Source organism: Rattus norvegicus, chromosome 15, assembly GCF_021556685.1.
Source record: "Rattus norvegicus strain SHRSP/BbbUtx chromosome 15, alternate assembly SHRSP_T2T, whole genome shotgun sequence".
Lineage (NCBI taxonomy): Eukaryota > Metazoa > Chordata > Mammalia > Rodentia > Muridae > Rattus > Rattus norvegicus.
The window spans coordinates 40,917,648-40,932,724 of NC_141548.1; the positions used below are offsets into that span (position 1 = coordinate 40,917,648).

Here is a 15,077-nt window from a genome sequence, read left to right on the forward strand (position 1 = left end):
GAGCAATGTGAGTGGAGTACAGAGTTGCTGCCTTCTGTGACACAGTGACAACACATAGTAGGACTACACAACTATGGCTGCTAGTGTGTGGAGTTAAACACTGGGTTAGAGCTTGTCAAACTCCTGATATTTTAAATTTGCACTTAGATTCTTCTTTCTTTCTTTCTTTTTAAAATTGTTTTGTGTTTTCAAGGTGGTCTTTCTCTGTGTAGCTCTGGCTGTCCTGGAACTCTCAAGGTAGACCAGGATCTGAGACTAAAGGTTTATGCCGTTACTCCAAGCTTTGGGCTTAGATTCTTCAACTTTAAAATCAGTGGTTGAATTGTCTTTTCTCTATTGGAAGGCCGTGGGCTTGCCAGTGTCAAGCCAGTACCCGAGACCCACCCTTCAGGTCCTCTGTACACCCAAGAATCCAAACTGATCCTCATGGATTCATTTCAAAGTCTATTTTTATAGACCTGGGCTCTAGATACAGCCCTTCAGATCTAGGCACCAAAGTTGCATACCTGCTGACCCAGACAGCAGGCGTGCCTCTGTGAGAGATCCAGGGGGCAAGGGCACCTACATGCCATGCCGGACAGTTTGTGTGGTGAAGCCCTCTCAGTTCAAAGATAAGAATAAGGCCCACTTCACATCTGCAGATGCCAACACAATGCAACCCAACAAACATAATAAACCAAGGAACCAAAACATCACATGAATTCAGGCACAAGCACAAGCAGAAGATTAAGCTTCTGAGACAAGTGGAAAACATAAGGAGAAAGCAATCAAGACACACCACCACCACCACAAATAAGTAAACAGATAAACAACAGACAGACAGACAGACCACAAAGGAAGACTTTAAAGATCCGAGATAATTAACAAAATGTAGTGGTTTTCTCCAAAGTTCGATAAGGTTCTCGTGTCAGGTTTCTTTTCTTTTTTCTTTTTTTCTATATCCATTTAGTTTCCCTAGCTTATTACCGCTGTACATGATTTGCTTAGGGTGATCGTTGCGATCTCACATGGAGAAAACCATGAAAAGGCTCTGAACCAGAGTGATACAAACCGGAGAAGCCTTATCTCTGCCTTTTACATGAAGGAGACCTAGAAGGAAGTTGAAGCTCCTGCTGTGTTAACTGAGAAAACATCCTGGTCCAAGTCATCCGCCCTCTACCGCCCTTTGTGACTAGTTTACTGGACCTGGTGAGGAGCGCTCCTCTCTCTAAAAGGATACATGATGTGGATGGAAATGCACTCTGGCCACCAGATAAGTCTCGGAATTAACGGTAACACTACAGAGATGTGGGAAGGGATGCGGGCTTCGTGGGAAGGGATGCGGGCTTTGGGACTCTATCAGTTTGGGGACCACTGCTGGGATACAGGGATGAGGAACAATAGAGAGGGGAACAGCAGCATACAAGTGATCTGATCGGGGCGTTGGGAAAAGGGGGCCCTTTAGAGAGGAGGAGGTAAATAAAGACTCTGTTGGGGTGTTTGTTTGTTTGTTTGTTTAGTGGTGTTGTTTTGTTTTGTTTTGTTTTTTTGAGATACGGTTTCACTGTGTAGCCCTGGCTATCCAGAACTCACTCTCTAGACCAGGCTGGCTTCAAACTCAAAGATCCTACAGACTGTTTCCGAAATGCTGAGATTAAAGGCATGTGCTGCCACCACCCAGCTGGTTTTTGTTTGTTTGTTTGTTTGTTTGTTTGTTCTGCTTTGTTGTTTCTAAAGCATAAAAATATCCATGTTTCTATCTCCCAAGAGCTATTGCATACCCCCCACACCCCCTTTTGCAACCAGATAACGGAAAAAATCCTTAATGCCTATTTCTCACCAGAAGTTTGTATGGTGCTCTTATAAACCAAGCCTATAGACCTGGTTGATATTAAGCTACTCCTGGGTGTACTTTAGGGAAGGGTTTTTGTTTTTAGCGAAGACAGACTGTGGATTAAGGCAAACAATGTAACACATCCTCTGGAACTCAGTCACTCTCCAAATATTGGCATCGCCAGCGATCCCTGCACACCTTAACTCAAGTGTTATTGTTCTTAATAACAGTTGCATGGGGGACACGACCTGCTGGAGCCCTGCTTCCACCTAAGGCAAGCCAGCAAGGGATGTTGCCCTAAGAGCTGATGAAACAGCCGGGGGGGGGCGGGGGTGGACAAAAACTCTAGCTCCATTAACAGCAGCCTTCTCCTTAAACCCATCCCTACACGGAAGTGCTCAGGAGACATGCGCAGACAGGAAACCAACCTCTCTACTCCTATTCCGTCTTCATCAATGGAAGTTTCACCATAGCCTTTAATACCACCTGGCTGTAACGACCTCACCAACCTTACCTGTATCCGTTCCTCATACTCTGAGACAAATAAATGCATGTTCATAATCCATACTCTCGGGCTCTGTTCAGCTGCACCTATTGTGTGTTCTTGGGATCAAGCCTTCCTGGACTTTCTAGAGTATTCCTTTCTACTTACTCTTAAAGATTTTACTCCAGGCATAATCACTTTTAGAAATTCTTTGCTACTTCTTTCTAAGCGTAATATGTTGCCCTATAATATTCTATATACAAACTCACCTAGGTCTTACCTAACTATATTAAAATTATAACCTTGGGAACAACAAGATGGCTCAGTAGGAAAAGGTGCTTGCTGCCAAGCCTGGTGACCTGAGTTTAATCCCAAGAACCCACATTGCTGGAAGGAGAGAACCAACTTTTGAAAATTGTTCAATAACCTCGCTGATCCCCGCCTGCAGCTCACTGCTCCCAAACCCCGTGAGAGAGAGAACTCACCGCCCAGACAGGTGGGCACTCCTGAGACTGAAGAGCGGGAGAGACCACCAACACTGCCCACCCCTGCCCACATCCCTGGCCCAAGAGGAAACTGTATACAGCCTCTGGGTTCCCATAGATAAGGGCACAGGAGCAGCAGGTCCCCTGTGCCTGAGACACCGCCGGAACCTGAGGGGACCGACCGGATAAACAGTTCTCTGCACCCAAATCCCGTGGGAGGGAGAGGTAAACCTGCAGAGAGGCAGACACACCTGAGAAACCAGAAGAGACTACACTCTGCCCACATTTCTGACTCCAAAGGAAAACACCAAATGCCATCTGGGACCCTGGTGCACGGGGGCTCCCGGAAAGCGCAGCGCAGGTCCTCCTGGTTGCTGCCCTTGCAGAGAGCTCATAAGCAACACCCCACGAGCAAACTTGAGCCTCAGGACCACAGGTAAGACCAACTTTTCTGCTCCAAGCAACCTGCCTGGTGAACTCAGGACACAGGTCCACAGGAACAGCTGAAGACCTGTAGAGAGGAAAAACTACACGCCCGAAAGCAGAACACTCTGTTCCCATAACTGGCTGAAAGAAAACAGGAAAACAGGTCTACAGCACTCCTGAAACACAGGCTTATAGGACAGTCTAGCCACTGTCAGAAATAGCAGGACAAAGTAACACTAGAGATAATCTGATGGCGAGAGGCAAGCGCAGGAAGCCAAGCAACAGAAACCAAGACTACATGGCATCATCAGAGCCCAATTCTCCCACCAAAGCAAACATGGAATGTCCAAACACACCAGAAAAGCAAGATCTAGATTCAAAATCATATTTGATCATGATGCTGGAGGACTTCAAGAAAGACATGAAGAACTCCCTTAGAGAAACGCAGGAAAACATAAATAAACAAGTAGAAGCCTATAGAGAGGAATCACAAAAATCCCTGAAAGAATTCCAGGAAAACACAATCAAACAGTTGAAGGAATTAAAAATGGAAATAGAAGCAATCAAGAAAGAACACATGGAAACAACCCTGGATATAGAAAACCAAAGGAAGAGACAAGGAGCCGTAGATACAAGCATCACCAACAGAATACAAGAGATAGAAGAGAGAATCTCAGGAGCAGAAGATTCCATAGAAATCATCGACTCGACTGTCAAAGATAATGTAAAGTGGAAAAAGCTACTGGTCCAAAACATACAGGAAATCCAGGACTCAATGAGAAGATCAAACCTAAGGATAATAGGTATAGAAGAGAGTGAAGACTCCCAGCTCAAAGGACCAGTAAGTATCTTTGACAAAATCATAGAAGAAAACGTCCCTAACCTAAAGAAAGAGATGCCCATAAGCATACAAGAAGCCTACAGAACTCCAAATAGATTTGACTAGAAAAGAAACTCCTCCCGTCACATAATAGTCAAAACACTAAATGCACAAAATAAAGAAAGAATATTAAAGGCAGTAAGGGAAAAAGGTCAAGTAACATATAAAGGCAGATCTATCAGAATCACACCAGACTTTTCGCCAGAGACTATGAAAGCCAGAAGATCCTGGACAGATGTCATACAGACCCTAAGAGAACACAAATGCCAGCCCAGGTTACTGTATCCTGCAAAACTCTCAATTAACATAGATGGAGAAACCAAGATATTCCATGACAAAACCAAATTTACACAATATCTTTCTACAAATCCAGCGCTACAAAGGATAATAAATGGTAAAGCCCAACATAAGGAGGCAAGCTACACCCTAGAAAAAGCAAGAAACTAATCGTCTTGGCAACAAAACAAAGAGAAGAAAAGCACACAAACATAACCTCACATCCAAATATGAATATAACAGGAAGCAATAATCACTATTCCTTAATATCTCTCAACATCAATGGTCTCAACTCCCCAATAAAAAGACATAGATTAACAAACTGGATACGCAATGAGGACCCTGCATTCTGCTGCCTACAGGAAACACACCTCAGAGACAAAGACAGACACTACCTCAGAGTGAAAGGCTGGAAAACAACTTTCCAAGCAAATGGTCAGAAGAAGCAAGCTGGAGTAGCCATTCTAATATCAAATAAAATCAATTTTCAACTAAAAGTCATCAAAAAAGATAAGGAAGGACACTTCATATTCATCCAATGAAAAATCCACCAAGATGAACTCTCAATCCTAAACATCTATGCCCCAAATACAAGGGCACCTACATACGTAAAAGAAACCTTACTAAAGTTCAAAACACATTGCACCTCACACAATAATAGTAGGAGATTTCAACACCCCACTCTCATCAATGGACAGATCATGGAAACAGAAATTAAACAGAGATGTAGACAGACTAAGAGAAGTCATGAACCAAATGGACTTAACAGATATTTATAGAACATTCTATCCTAAAGCAAAAGGATATACATTCTTCTCAGCTCCTCATGGTACTTTCTCCAAAATTGACCATATAATTGGTCAAAAAACGGGCCTCAACAGGTACAGAAAGATAGAAATAATCCCATGTGTGCTATCAGACCACCACGGCCTAAAGCTGGTCTTCAATAACAATAAGGGAAGAACACCTACATATACATGGAAGTTGAACAATGCTCTACTCAATGATAACCTGGTCAAGGAAGAAATAAAGAAAGAAATTAAAGACTTCTTAGAATTTAATGAAAATGAAGGTACAACATACCCAAACTTATGGGACACAATGAAAGCTGTGCTAAGAGGAAAACTCATAGCTCTGAGTGCCTGCAGAAAGAAACAGGAGAGAGCATATGTCAGCAGCTTGACAGCACACCTAAAAGCTCTAGAACAAAAAGAAGCAAATACACCCAGGAGGAGTAGAAGGCAGGAAATAATCAAACTCAGAGCTGAAATCAACCAAGTAGAAACAAAAAGGACCATAGAAAGAATCAACCGAACCAAAAGTTGGTTCTTTGAGAAAATCAACAAGATAGATAGACCCTTAGCCAGACTAACAAGAGGACACAGAGAGTGTGTCCAAATTAACAAAATCAGAAATGAAAAGGGAGACATAACTACAGAATCAGAGGAAATTCAAAAAATCATCAGATCTCACTACAAAAGCCTATATTCAACAAAACTTGAAAATCTGCAGGAAATGGACAATTTCCTAGACAGATACCAGGTACCGAAGTTAAATCAGGAACAGATAAACCAGTTCTGCAGGAAATGGACAATTTCCTAGACAGATACCAGGTACCGAAGTTAAATCAGGAACAGATAAACCAGTTAAACAACCCCATAACTCCTAACGAAATAGAAGCGGTCATTAAAGGTCTCCCAACCAAAAAGAGCCCAGGTCCAGACGGGTTTAGTGCAAACAGAATTCTATCAGACCTTCATAGAAGACCTCATACCAATACTATCCAAACTATTCCACAAAATTGAAACAGATGGAGCACTGCCGAATTCCTTCTATGAAGCCACAATTACTCTTATACCTAAACCCCACAAAGACCCAACAAAGAAAGAGAACTTCAGACCAATTTCCCTTATGAATATTGACGCAAAAATGCTCAATAAAATTCTGGCAAACCGAATCCAAGAGCACATCAAAACAATCATCCACCATGATCAAGTAGGCTTCATCCCAGGCATGCAGGGATGGTTTAATATATGGAAAACCATCAACATGATCCATTATATAAACAAACTGAAAGAACAAAACCACATGATCATTTCATTAGATGCTGAGAAAGCATTTGACAAAATTCAACACCCCTTCATGATAAAAGTCCTGGAAAGAATAGGAATTCAAGGCCCATACCTAAACATAGTAAAAGCCATATACAGCAAACCAGTTGCTAACATTAAACCAAATGGAGAGAAACTTGAAGCAATCCCACTAAAATCAGGGACTAGACAAGGCTGCCCACTCTCTCCCTACTTATTCAATATAGTTCTTGAAGTTCTAGCCAGAGCAATCAGACAACAAAAGGAGATCAAGGGGATACAGATTGGAAAAGAAGTCAAAATATCACTATTTGCAGATGATATGATAGTATATTTAAGTGATCCCAAAAGTTCCACCAGAGAACTACTAAAGCTGATAAACAACTTCAGCAAAGTGGCTGGGTATAAAATTAACTCAAATAAATCAGTAGCCTTCCTCTACACAAAAGAGAAACAAGCCGAGAAAGAAATTAGGGAAATGACACCCTTCATAATAGTCCCAAATAATATAAAGTACCTCGGTGTGACTTTAACCAAGCAAGTAAAAGATCTGTACAATAAGAACTTCAAGACACTGAGGAAAGAAATTGAAGAAGACCTCAGAAGATGGAAAGATCTCCCATGCTCATGGATTGGCAGGATTAATATAGTAAAAATGGCCATTTTACCAAAAGCAATCTACAGATTCAATGCAATCCCCATCAAAATACCAATCCAATTCTTCAAAGAGTTAGACAGAACAATTTGCAAATTCATCTGGAATAACAAAAAACCCAGGATAGCTAAAGCTATCCTCAACAATAAGAGGACTTCAGGGGGAATCACTATCCCTGAACTCAAGCAGTATTACAGAGCAATAGTGATAAAAACTGCATGGTATTGGTACAGAGACAGACAGATAGACCAATGGAATAGAATTGAAGACCCAGAAATGAACCCACACACCTATGGTCACTTGATTTTTGACAAAGGAGCCAAAACCATCCAATGGAAAAAAGATAGCATTTTCAGCAAATGGTGCTGGTTCAACTGGAGGGCAACATGTAGAAGAATGCAGATCGATCCATGCTTATCACCCTGTACAAAGCTTAAGTCCAAGTGGATCAAGGACCTCGACATCTAACCAGATATACTCAAAAAGAAAAACTGGGGAAGCATCTGGAACACATGGGCACTGGAAAAAATTTCTTGAACAAAACACCAATGGCTTATGCTCTAAAATCAAGAATCGACAAGAGGGATCTCATAAAACTGCAAAGCTTCTGTAAAGCAAAGGACACTGTGATTAGGACAAAATGGCAACCAACAGATTGGGAAAAAATCTTTACCAATCCTACAACAGATAGAGGGCTTATATTCAAAATATACAAAGAACCCAAGAAGTTAGACCGCAAGGAGACAAATAACCCTATTAAAAAATGGGGTTTAGAGCTAAACAAAGAATTCACAGCTGAGGAATGCCGAATGGCTGAGAAACACCTAAAAAATTTCAACATCTTTAGTCATAAGGGAAATGCAAATCAAAACAACCCTGAGATTTCACCTCACACCAGTGAGAATGGCTAAGATCAAAAACTCAGGTGACAGCAGATGCTGGCGAGGATGTGCAGAAAGAGGAACACTCCTCCATTGTTGGTGGGATTGCAGACTGGTACAACCATTCTGGAAATCAGTCTGGAGGTTCCTCAGAAAATTGAACATTGAACTACCTGAAGACCCAGCTATACCTCTCTTGGGCATATACCCAAAAGATGCCCCAACATATAAAAAAGACACGTGCTCCACTATGTTCATAGCAGCCTTATTTATAATAGCCAGAAGCTGGAAAGAACCCAGATGCCCTTCCACAGAGGAATGGATACAGAAAATGTGGTACATCTACACAATGGAATATTACTCAGCTATCAAAAACAATGACTTTATGAAATTCATAGGCAAATGGTTAGAACTGGAAAATATCATCCTGAGTGAGGTAACCCAATCACAGAAAAACACACATGGTATGCACTCATTGATAAGTGGCTATTAGCCCAAATGCTTGAATTACCCTAGATGCATACAACACATGAAACTCAAGACGGATGATCAAAATGCGAATGCTTCACTCCTTCTTTAAAAGGGGAACAAGAATACCCTTGGCAGGGAATAGAGAGGCAAAGATTAAATCAGACACAGAAGGAACACCCATTCAGAGCCTGCCCCACATGTGGCCCATACATCTACAGCCACCCAATTAGACAAGATGGATGAAGCAAAGAAGTGCAAGCCGACAGGAGCCGGATGTAGATCTCTCCTGAGAGACACAGCCAGAATACAGCAAATACAGAGGCGAATGCCAGCAGCAAACAACTAAACTGAGAACAAGACCCCCGTTGAAGGAATCAGAGAAAGAACTGGAAGAGCTTGAAGGGGCTCGAGACCCCATATGAACAACAATGCCAAGCAACCAGAGCTTGCAGGGACTAAGCCACTACCCAAAGACTATACATGGACTGACCCTGGACTCTGACCTCATAGGTAGCAATGAATAGCTTAGTAAGATCATATATTATATATTTATATATATATATATATCACCCTTCCCAGTGATGTATCCAACTCAATTAGAGAGGCACCTCTACCTCTTTCTAGATAGTTTAAGGTCTGGAATCGCCATTGGATTTGAAAAAAAATAGCAACTTACAAGACAAACCTACTTTCTGACATTGTGTGTGCCTCCCACTAATAGGGATGGGTACAAGTCAAACAGAGACGTGAGAGCACCTACCTGCACCTTCCCTCACATCCCCCGAAATTCTCAAAGGACTGAGGGGATGTGTCAACAGAGATCCTCTAGACGAGTGGTTCTCCACCTTCTTAATACTATGACCCTTAACACAGTTCCTCATCTTGTCAAAGTGACCCTCAACTATGAAATTATTTTTGTTGCTACTTCATAACTGTAATTTTGTTGCTGTTATGAATCTTAGTGTAAATACCTGTGTTTTCCTAATAGTCTTAGGTGATCCACTGGTTAAGAAACACTGCTGTAGAAGATGGCTAGCCTGGGAAGTTCATAATCTTTTTGATAATTGATAAATCCAAAAAAAGTCCCACATAGGATAGTGAATACCTATAATTTTAGTGCTAAAGAGGCTGAGGCAGAAGAATTAAAAATTCAAGGCCAGTCTAGGCAACATTGCAAAACCTGGTCCCCCCAAAATAAACTAAAACCTTACATATTAAAAGAAAACACACAAGCATTGTGCAATGTTTAAATCATGTTAATTATTCATATTTACAAACATTTATCTCTTTTTGGTTAAAACCTTGTTTCATTTTGCTTGAACTCACTGAGGCTGGCCTTGAACTCTTGATTGTCCTTCCTCCAGCACTAGAAGGCTGGCCTTATGGACGTGAGTCATCATGCTTAGCTGGTGACAATTTTAAAACCCTTCTCCTAGCTGCTTTAAATGTACAGAACATCATTGTCATCTATGGCCAGCTAGTGTGCAATAGCACACATAACTTCTTGCTTCCATCTAGTTGTGACCTATACACAGTGAGGGGATTGCCCCACAGCCCTCTTTTCCTGCCTTCCCTCCTCGAATAACCACACTTCTGCTCTCAGCTTGTGTGAGCTCGATGTTTTAGATTCAGACATTGTGTGAGTGAGATAGTGTGGCACTTCTCCTTCTTATCCCGCTTTACAGGATCCCTGTTCCATTCACGTCAGATGACTAATGTTGAATATAGGCACCTTTCTTTTTTCCCTGCCCAGTCATCAGTTGACAGACATATAGTTTATTTCAATTTCCTGGTATTGTGAAGAGTTTTCATAATTGATATGGAAGCCCCCGGTGTCTTTTTGACACGCTGATTTCATTTCTTTTTAATAATTTCCACTAGTGTCACTTCTGATCATAAGGTAGTTCTCTTTTAATTTCTAGAAAATCCTTGGGGTTTGAATATGCTTAGTCCATAGGGAGTGGCGCTATTAGGAGATGTGGCCTTGTCAGAGGAAGTGTGTCACTGTGGGGGTGGGGTTTGGAGGTCTCCTCCGATGCTCAGGCTCTACCTATTGTGGAAGAGAGCTTCCTCACACCCGCCTGAAGAGGCCAAAGTCTCCTTTGAATGAAGATGTAGAACTCCCAGCTCCTTCTCTAGCACCACATCTGCTTGGATACTGCCTGCCATGTTTCCCACCACCATGATGATAATGGGCTGAACCTCTGAACCTGTAAGCCAGCTCCAATCAAATGTTGTTCTTTTTTTTTTTTTTTTTTGGTTCTTTTTTTTTTTTTTCGGAGCTGGGGACCGAACCCAGGGCCTTGCGCTTCCTAGGTAAGCGCTCTACCACTGAGCTAAATCCCCAGCCCCAATGTTGTTCTTTATACGAGTTGCCTTGGTCATGGTGTCTTTTCACAGCAATGAAACCTAATTAAGACAACTCTCCATGCTATTGCCCACAGTGGTCCTACTAATTTACATCTCAACCGATAGTCCATAAATATTCCCTTCTTTCACTCTCCCCAACACTTGTTATCTTCAGTCTTTCTATTGTAGCCATTCTTACTTGACTCAAATATTTAATCCCAGTTTTTATTTGTATTTTAGGTCGTAGTGATGCTGAGAATATTTTTATAAAAGGTATCTCTTCTTCTTATTATACTGATAACCATCATTCTTGGGAAAGTGGTCCGGCATGAGAATATCCATTCAAAGCAAAAACATGGTTTTAGGTTTGTGAGACACACACATCAAAATACCATGACTAGAAAACAGCTCCGAGAGATTGTTTTCTACATGCAAGCCCTTTCTACCCCCTCTGAGCCTTGATTTCTCTGTCTCTACGAAGATGGCCAAGCCTCTTCCCTGTATTTATGATAGCGGAGGCTTGAGAAGGAACGGAAGCTTGTGAGACTGGGCAGCCAATGCAGGATGCCCTGCAGCCTCTCATTAGCAATCCTTCCTTGAGAGAGACATTGCACCACTGGTCACCAATACACTCCAGTGTGGGACCCACTCTCACGGTCTCACTCTGAGTTTAATCCACACTAGTGCTCTCAGTTTTAGAAGCATCAGTGGAGACCGAAGTAAAACTCTCACAGCAGGATTCTGCCTTTATCAGGAAGGCATTTGGAAGTTGCTGAAGGAGAAAGGAAGACAGATGCTACAGTGGAATTTAGTGATAATACTAAGTACTTGCATATACCAACACATGTGCCAGCAAGATGGCTGAGCTGGTAGAGTACAAGGAGCGGAAGCCCCACAGCTGGTGTTTGATCCCCAGCACTCACATAAAGGTGAGGGAAGACATCACAAAGCTGTCCTTTAACCTCCTCCACGTGCATGCTGAACATGCGCATGCGCGTGCGAGCACACACACACACACACACACACACATTATATTTTTAAAATAAAGTATACCTGGGTTGGAGAGAGATAGCTCAGCAGTTAAGAGCACTAGCTGCTCCTCCTGAGGTCCTGAGTTCAATTCCCAGGACCCACATGGTGACTCACAATCATCTACAATGAGATCCGATGCCCCATTCTGTCATGCAGACATACGTGTAACTAGAATGCTTAAATAAATAAATATTAAAAAAAAACAAAGAAATGTACCAGCAGAAATACATTATTTTATTTTATCCTCATATCCTCAAAAAAGAACTTTCCACAATGCATGTGGTTTTAGAGAGGATGAAGACAGAGTTGAGCTACTAAGTAGTCTTCAAAGAGAGCACGCCTTCAAAGCACAGTGTAGTCAGTAAAACCACACTCTATTGGCTTCTTACAGACTGCAGTGTGTGGGCCACTTGGCAACAAGCCTACCTCAAAGGACAGAACAACATCAAAGTTAGTCTTAATCATTCATGACTGACCCCAAAGACTCTTTCCTGTGGGCCTAACGACTCTTTCCAAAGGCCACATCCTTACCTCCAGGGAACTAGTGTTCAGTTCCGCCTCTGGATCTGGGCATCCAACCTTGAAAACAGCACAGAACTGGCCCTCCCATGAGAAAGCTGAGTAAGTTCCAACACTACTACCCAACTACCCCAACCTGTGAGCTCCTCCCTGCCACCTGAGGTCCTCAGACCCAGATGGGTGTCTCAAGCCATTTAGAAGAGGAAGCTCACTGGGGACTTTCTCACAGCAGTCTCTGGTCAGATGAGTAAGTAAAACTGACTGAGGAGTCTTCTCCACTCACTGAACAAACCCACTACTCTTAGACAAATTCTGTTGACATGTTAAGAGCCTTTTGCTTCTTGAACCCTGTGAGTATTCTTTCCCTGTGTCCCTCCTATCCTTGCATTGCCTGTGTTCTGTAATACTTTTTCTGGGACCCTGGGCTGAGTGCCTTCATGTGCTTTGAAGAAATGAAGGTGGTGCTGAAAGGCACAGGGCCTCTCTCCTCCTCTTCTGATCCTATAGAAGCTGGGATCTCCCTGGAAGAGTGAGCCCGAATCCAGACCATCTCTATACACAAGGCTCCCCAACAGCTGTCTGGGCAGTTCCAGCACCACACCCTTCACAGCTATGGACCTGCATCTTTTATGTTTACTGCTCTTCCTGGTGACCTCATTGCCTGAAGGTAAGAGATGGACCGTGGGTCTGAATATAAAAGGTTTCCTGAGGCTAGAGAGATGGCTTCCAGAGGACCGGAGTTCAATTCCTACCACCCACATAGTAGCTCACAACTATCTATAATGGTATCCGATATCTTCTTCTGGTGTGTCTAAAAACAGCTACAATGTACTCATATAAATAAAATAAATAAATCTTTAAAAAAAAATGAAAAGATCTCCCAAAAGCTCAGCTCCTAAAATTTTAGATAGATACGTCGATTGATAGATAGATAGATAGATAGATAGATAGATAGATAGATAGATAGACAGACAGACAGACAGACAGACAGACAGACAGACAGACTATGAATATAAGCCCAGCATGGGATGTTCTACCCACAGGATATGGGCCATCAGGTTGGAGCTAGGATGTAGCTAAGGGTTGCCTTTCTCTATACTAGCCATTGTTCATTATTTCCTAAAGACCTCCAGGATCTTTAGGGGAGTCCTTTTCATGATGCATACATCTCTACTCACCAAATTCGTATTGTTTTGTTTTAATTCAGAACCTCTCTATATAGCCCTGGCTGTCCTAGAACTAGCTATGAAGACCAGGCTGGCCTTGGATATCTAGAACCGACTCAGTATCTACAGTGCTTAGGGTTGAGGGCATGCACCAACATGCCCAGCTTAAATCTGTCTTCATAGACCTAGACTCCACAGTCTTACTGAAGTAGAATAGGACGTAAGAGGATGGGTCCCCAGAAGAAGACCGAGCAGATACCAAACTCTCCATTAGCAAGAGTAAACAAGACCAGGTTCATTCCCAGCTTCATGAAGACTCATTTTCCCCTTCTCTATTCCTTCAGGTTACTGTGTGATCGGGAATAGTGGCGTATCCTTTAAGCCATGTACTTCAGAAGGAGGCTATTGCTTTTTTGGTTGTAAGCTAGGCTGGATATGGATTACTTACTGTAACAACATAATGTCCTGTTGTAAGAAGGATACTAAGCATTCACTTCCTCAAACCAAAGGTGTGTGACCTAGCTTCAGAGCTCCAATTCAAAGATCATGTGAGTGATTAAAAGCTCCAAACCTGTCTGTGAGGACGAAGAGCTCAAGAAACAGTGTGGGTGACAGATAGGGGTGACGCTGGCCAAGTTTCTGTTTACTGGCAAAAGCCCAGATATATTTTGAAGAAAAAAAAAAGCATTGTAATAAATGGCACTTCATGGTCTTCCTCACCTTAAATCATAAATTCCTGTTTCAAATTCACCTGTGTGGAACTGGAGAGATAGCTCAGTGGTTAAGGGCACTGGCTGCTCTTCTAGAGGACCTGGGTTTGATTCCCAGCACCCATATGGTAGCTCACAACCATCTGTGACTCCAGTGCCAGGGGATATAATACTCTCTTTTGGCTCTGTGAGCATTTTATATATGTGGTACACAGATATACATTCAGGCTAGACACCACATACATACAACTAAATTAAATTAAATTAAAAACAAAAAACCAAATTCAACTGCTCCGTACAAGCCACGGGCCCAAGGAAATGACATTCTCTGAGAAATATCCGTGAGAATAAGCCACAGCAACTGCCCTGAAGCCCCCAGCCTTTAAACTGTTTTGCACATATCAAGTTACTTAACCTTTAAAACAAAATCTGATGTCTTTAAATGATGGTGACCACACATGTAATAAATTAGTTTGTCCTGGGTTTGTACCCAGTCCATCTTCACTTTTTTCTTGTTATTATTAATTTTTATTCCATCAAGCTTTAAGCATACCAATTGGTTATCCAAAACCAAATGGTCAGCCATGAAAAACACAGAGCTACAACTACAAGTAGTCTATGAACTGAACATGTATTTGCTTATTTGGAAACACATACACATGCATCCCACCCAGCCTGTCTTGACTGCATCTGCTTTTGGTTGCACCGAATTCCTCCCTTGGGAATACAGGAGTCTGGCTTCGTTGTAGTTTCAATGAGTAGTTATGAATCCAACCAGAAACAGGAGATACCGAGCCGTCAAAACTCTTTTTAAGGCTCAAGGCCATAAAGCTCTGCTCT

The 15,077-nt window shown here is 42.2% G+C and overlaps 1 protein-coding gene across 3 annotated transcripts; it reads left to right on the forward strand.

Annotated features, from left to right (window-relative positions):
* The first annotated feature begins 12,325 nt into the window (after positions 1-12,325).
* Defb44 (defensin beta 44) lies at positions 12,326-14,741 on the forward strand. 3 transcript variants are annotated; one of them, XM_087586509.1, is made up of 3 exons: positions 12,326-12,463; positions 12,869-13,028; positions 13,872-14,741. In XM_087586509.1, the coding sequence occupies exons 2-3, from the start codon at positions 12,974-12,976 to the stop codon at positions 14,042-14,044; spliced, it is 228 nt and encodes a 75-aa protein (XP_087442635.1). In that variant the 5' UTR covers positions 12,326-12,463; positions 12,869-12,973; the 3' UTR covers positions 14,045-14,741. The 3 variants fall into 3 exon arrangements, with proteins under 3 accessions (XP_087442635.1, NP_001399508.1, NP_001032618.1); NM_001412579.1 differs by lacking the exon at positions 12,326-12,463 and adding an exon at positions 12,554-12,711 and having other exon boundaries at positions 13,872-14,253; NM_001037529.2 differs by lacking the exon at positions 12,326-12,463 and adding an exon at positions 12,554-12,608 and having other exon boundaries at positions 13,872-14,253.
* The last annotated feature ends 336 nt before the right edge of the window (positions 14,742-15,077 follow it).